We start from the raw sequence: 6,045 nt of genomic DNA on the forward strand, positions 1-6,045 counted from the left end.
ATAGATAGATAGATAGATAGATAGATAGATAGATAGATAGATAGATAATAGATGATAGATTTTTCATATATATGTATCTTTAGTTAGCTGTGCGTGTGTATAATGAGAAGTACAGAGGAAAAATGATGTATTCATTTTATCTTGGGTGAGATAAAGTAAGATTTCTACTTCAGATTCAAAACTTTACTAACTTGACTCTTTATTTTCCTTAGCTTCTCTTTAAGAGTATGTGCATCTGTAACAGGCCAGAGCATTTCAAATCCAATAGGTGAGCATGTTTTCATTTTTACGCTCCTGTACTATACCAAGAAAAGTTAACAATAAGCATTTCTTGGCACAGACCATAGAAAACTTTGAAAGAGCCCTTTCTTAATATCAAGATTTCTATTGTATATATGGAAACTTCTACAAAACTACTACTTGAATGATTGGCGTTAATGTTATCTTTAAAAACAAATATAATAATTGGGGGGGGAGGAATGACTGTAAAACCATTACAAAATAAGGTTCTCAGTTTGGAGAGTATTTTCTAAAACTTTTTTTCAGCTTGTGTATTGTTTTTGATCCAACTATGAAAACAATGTTTTCTTAGTAAGCAAGTTGAAATAGAAATTCATTCAAGCACTGCATTCACTGAATACATTTCCTTTCCTGATTATATTTGCTTTATTTCGGTCCCTAGGCTTGACTGCCGAGGTGCACGTAGACTCCCTAAAACAAAAAGGAGCCATTAAGCGCACGCTCTTCCTTGACAACCATCAGTCCCATCGCATCTTCCCCCTTCCCATAAAGGGGCAGAAATCCCTCCACTGCCAGGATTTTGTCGTTTACCTCCGAGTAAGTGTTCCAGAATCACCTTTCTGGCCTCTAACGTTCAGATTCAAATTCCAACCATTTTTCTCTATTGAATCATCGTACTTGTCCACAGAGATCCACATCTATTTTCCTTTTATAGGAGCAAACTTTATTACAAGGCCCCTCGCTCCATTCTTGAGCTCCGAGGCAGCTGACCTGATGGTGTGTGGCTGTTCATTCCCGAGGCTTCTTTCTGTCTTGCACACTATCCTGATACTGGTACTAACTCGAGTGGTTTTCATTTTTCACCGCCTCCCTCCCAAAAAAACCATAAACGTGAGTTATGTTTGGCCAGATGTTATCAATGCGCATTTCAGAGCCAACTCGGGAAAACGTTTAGGCAATTCAACACTTTTATTGAAAGTAATTGATAATTATATTTTTAAAGAAATGTATATTTACAATAACTCCAAAGCCTACCATGAAATAGAAGAGCCAAAATATTTATAACACTATTATTCCCGCTTCTGAGCAGTTGTGGGGTTTATCACTCTCCCTCTCGTTTTGTCTCCTCCCTTAACGGGACTGAGTGAGGGGGTGAGAGAACCCAGTGAGGGCAGAGTTCACAAACGCACTCTAGAATGCTCTAGAATGAAAAGCTGGGCGCATGACTCTTGAGTCTCACTATGACCGTGACTGGCACACATCTGAAGGTGGCATTTCCTCTGCGTGGTCTGAGGTGTTCCTGTGTGCTCAAGACCTCTGTTTCTGTTACCCCCTCCACTCTGAAGCGGGTTCTGTTTCATTTTCTGAGGGAGCTTCAAGGGCACTGAAGGTGTTTTGAAGTTCATGCAAGCTTAAAGAGATGACAAGACAGGAGGAGAATCAAGATGTTTTCTTCGCCTGAGCCCACGAGGACTCGTAAATGCTGCCAACCTCACGAAAACAAAAATCCCAATTCACGAAACTTTCCATGACACCTATTACATATATAAGTAGGGTTGTTTTTTTTTTCCTTTGCAATTTGACCCATCTGGGTGGGAACCTGAAGATTGACTCCCAAAGCATATATTTCAATGAAGCCCCAGCCCTAAACGATTTCATCCCTGAACGTGTATTAAGTAAGCTGCCTACCACATCCCACATGAACCTAAGCCTGTTGCCGTGATAATCACCTGACCATTCACTTCCACTGGCTGAAGTCAAATGTCGCCTGCCTTTCAAGGGCTAACATCTTGTAGCTATTTCCTGGAGCCTTCCTTGAGCTGTGATTATTTTCCCTAGGATGAAACTGAATTCCGAGATAAATTATCTCCAATCAACATTAGCTTGAATTACAGTTTGGATGAATCCACCTTTAAAGAAGGCCCAGAAGTGCAACCGATATTGAATTACTACATGGAAAACACCGTGACCCAACAGGTAGGTCCCTGACAATCTGGGATGGTTGATTCCCAGTCAGGCCCCCGGGCATCGCTCCTGTGACTTTAACACCAAACCCAGCCTCTTGCGTTTGCATTCCTGCACACCAGCTCGTCCCACTGGGGAGATTTTCCTAACGTGTTTCCTGAAACACTGCATCGTCGTGTTTTCAGAAGTCCTTCCCCTTGAGCAGCCGAGATTTAATTTGTTCAAACTGTGGCTGTTAAGGGAGGAAATACAGCTTGTGATCCTCAAAACACCGCCAGAGTGGCCTTCTTTAGGGACACGGCAGAAGGAAGGGGAATCGGGCTATGATGTCAACGAGGCCGTGTTGGGGGATCACTGCCTAGCGTAGGGGGTCTAGCGGGGCCAAATCAGGCCGCCAAGTGGAATGAAGGCTTTGCTTTAATTTGTGGAATCGTTCATACTTTTCAAGAAAAAGGATGTGATTCAGCTTTTCCCAGATTAATCCTGATGCCCGTTTGCACAATACAGGCTCACATCCTGGTGGATTGTGGCAAAGACAACGTGTGCATTCCTGACTTGAAGCTGTCAGCTAGACCGTAAGTTTAAATAAATAAACATGTGCGCTTTATCTAATGGAATACAGGTGTTTATTTAAAGCTTCTCTGGAGAAAGTATACACTTCCAACTACTACTACCAAAAAAAAAAAAAATACTCTGTATGAAATTCTTGAGCTTGGCTACACTTTGGGTTAGCCTGTGTTTGGGTCAGTTCTTTGTCACTGGTATCAAGTGACATACCCTAAGATTTTGCCTGGGCTGTTTCATCTTTCAGCAAAAGTGGGGGGGAAGTGCTTGTTCAAAGTGAACCCCTCTGGGTGGGGGGTGGGGGGTGATTCAGGTTGTATGTACTTGCCTCAGTCCTGGGAGCCAAGACTCAGGCTGGTTGTATCTACACCTTACCCAAACTAGCTTTTGCAGCACCTCATGACTCAAAAGCATCCTTGAAATTGTCAAAATGAAATCAACTTTTTAATTTTGTGAAAAAAGAAAAATTAATGGCACTCTGTGGAGTAAAGCAGAAGGTATCCCAAAATCAAATTAAGAATCAGAGTGCTTCGGGACCCCTGGGTGGCTCAGTTGGTTAAGTGTCTGCCTTCAGCTCAGGTCATGATCCCAGGGTCCCGGGATTCAGCCCCGTTGTCAGGCTCCCTGGTCAGTGGGGCTCCCTCTGCCCCTCCTCCCTGCTCATGCTCTCTCTCTCTCTCTCTCTCCCCCCCCCTTCTGAATAAATACAAAGTCTTAAAAAAAAAAAAAAAAGGAAAGAATCAAAGGGCCTCCCAGTTGCCTGTAATGGAGAGTCACCAATCCAGCACTGGTAACTGCACTACATTTTGTTATGGAAAGAAATGAGACCAAGATAAAACATCCTCTGTTTGAAAAAGCAGACTCATGCTCCTCACACCCCACACACACACCCCCAAGGCCCATCCCACCACCAGTGTTTGGAATCTGCTTGGCAACCTTTCAGGGGATTTTTTTCCCAAACTTCCCATTTTAGCCAGTATCCAAAGCAATAGCTTTGATTAAGGGTCAAAAGTGTCAAAAGGCATTTCCAAATATTGGCTCAGTTGGAGGTTTGGAGAGAATTAAATTTCCTCGAAATCCTCAGTCAGCCATTTGAGATCTTATTTTACCTGCCTCTTTCTTCCCTCTTACGGTTCACTTGGCATTCACAACCCCCTCCCTTATTCATTTCTAAACCGTCTCTCCCTTTTCTGCCACTGCTCTTCTTCTGTTGGGCGTGTTCAGTGTTGTGTGTGTTCAGTGATGTGCTGGAGCGGCCTCATCCTGGCTTGTGAGCCAACTGTCAAATTTCCTGGAATTTTTGCTGGCAGATTAAGTAGGTCAGTAGCCTGAAATTGATGCCCCTGGACTCAGCAAATGAAAATTTCAAAAATTGAAATCAGCTACAAATTGGTATTCCCCCTTTTTTTTCTTTTCTTTTCTTTTCTTTTTTGAGAACTCGTTGTTAAACATTACCAGGATGTTTTCCTGCCCTGCCCATACAAATGTGGTTCTCTCAGTTCTTTTTTTTTTTTTAAAGATTTTATTTATTTGAGACAGAGAGAGCACATGAGAGGCAGGAGGGTCAGAGGCAGAAGCAGGCTCCCTGCCAAGCAGGGAGCCCGATGCAGGACTCGATCCAGGGACTCCAGGATCATGACCTGAGCCGAAGGCAGTCGCTCAACCAACTGAGCCACCCAGGCGCCCCTCTCAGTTCTTCTCACCAGACCCTCATGATGAACCATCTTCTTGTCCAAGTCTTATATTCCCACATCTTTCTTCTTTTCTTCCAAGTCCTTAAATAAGGTATCTACGAATCCAGAGAAGTATGGTACCTAATATTCCTTTTAAACTGCGTTTTTAGAGATAAGCATCAGGTCATCATTGGCGATGAAAATCATCTTACGCTCATAATCAATGCAAGAAACGAAGGAGAAGGTGCCTACGAAGCTGAACTCTTTGTGATAATACCAGAAGCGGCAGATTATGTTGGGATTGAACGCAGCAACAAGGTAATGCCTTGCACATTATTCGAAGTAGGAAAAGAGCTAGTTATATATTGGAAGTCAAATCGATGTTAAGTAGAGCCATTTTAGCTGAGACTTTCTTCCCAAATAAAGGAGGACAAAAAGGCACTTTACTTTGGTCATCATAATAACAATGAGCCAGGAAGGGGGGTGGTCTTAATCAGTATTCATATCTTTCTTGGCCATAGTGCAGAGATAAATTGGCCAAAGATTGAGAGCTGAAGCAAGGAAGAGAATACAACTGGCTGAAAGGAGAAGCTCCCTAATGCGATCTATCAGCTTGATTCCCCTGCTCACTCCCACCCTCGCTGGCTGTTTTCAGACCTTTGTTTTTAGTTCCTTTACATTTCAAGCAGGGTCCCGGGAGGTCTGGTTTTCATTACTGCTTACGGAGGAAGGTCCGACCAGTCCCAGCTGAGCACTGATAACAGCCAAGACAGGCACTGGAAAGGAAACACGTTCATTTTTCTTCCTTCGTGCCCCACCTTTTTGGGACCGGGACCAAGAAAAGCCAGGTCTTCGTCATTTGTGGGTCAGGCAATGCCACCATTTATTAAACTGACAACAATGTTTTTTATAATCTTTCCTTATCAGACCACGAATCTTCTCGCTCAGGGCATCCTCAGGTTCTGCTGTGTTTTTAACCACTTGGTCTAAAAAACCGTTATAAATACAGTGCAAGATATCGGAGAGTGCTTCGTCTTCAGAAATGTACAGAAATGTACAATCAAGAGTAGAGACCCAGCCTAACACTCTTTCACGGGAACCAGGCACAACGGGAGCTCCTTCAGGACATGCTGACGGGTTTACTCTTTTAACTACGGTTTGTTAACTGTCTGCTGGTTTCCAAATACCACAGACTCCAAGGAGTTTGAGCATTCTAATGACTACATACTTCAGTGAAGAATAATTCCTCTAAAGAGATGTTAGCGAGTTGTTGTGGTGTTGATACTTTATAGGCATTTAAAAACGTAAGGAATGCAAAATCCTCTACTCACACCTCTAGTCTTGTGGTTTATGTGTTGGTTAAATTATCTTCTTGGTAAAAAAAAATAAACCCAGGTGAGTAATAATCGTGTATCTTTGGCAGTCATAAAATCATCATGAGTTTCTGTTGCAGAAATTTGTAGAAAAAGATCACCTAGGGCGCCTGGGTGGCTCAGTTGGTTAAGCGACTGCCTTCGGCTCAGGTCATGATCCTGGAGTCCCGGGATCGAGTCCCGCATCGGGCTCCCTGCTCGGCGGGGAGTCTGCTTCTCCCTCTGACCCT

General features: G+C 43.1%; 1 protein-coding gene across 2 annotated transcripts in view; it reads left to right on the plus strand.

Moving 5' to 3' along the window:
* ITGA8 (integrin subunit alpha 8) overlaps positions 1 to 6,045 on the plus strand; it is a 176,795-nt gene that overhangs the window by 104,640 nt on the left and 66,110 nt on the right. For both annotated transcript variants that reach the window (XM_021696693.2, XM_021696694.2), the window contains 5 exons: positions 213 to 268; positions 683 to 837; positions 2,080 to 2,217; positions 2,713 to 2,780; positions 4,613 to 4,760. In XM_021696693.2, the coding sequence (XP_021552368.2) occupies positions 213 to 268; positions 683 to 837; positions 2,080 to 2,217; positions 2,713 to 2,780; positions 4,613 to 4,760 (565 nt within the window). The remainder of the gene's footprint in view (positions 1 to 212; positions 269 to 682; positions 838 to 2,079; positions 2,218 to 2,712; positions 2,781 to 4,612; positions 4,761 to 6,045) is intronic.

Source organism: Neomonachus schauinslandi, chromosome 5 (genome assembly GCF_002201575.2).
Source record: "Neomonachus schauinslandi chromosome 5, ASM220157v2, whole genome shotgun sequence".
Taxonomy (NCBI): domain Eukaryota; kingdom Metazoa; phylum Chordata; class Mammalia; order Carnivora; family Phocidae; genus Neomonachus; species Neomonachus schauinslandi.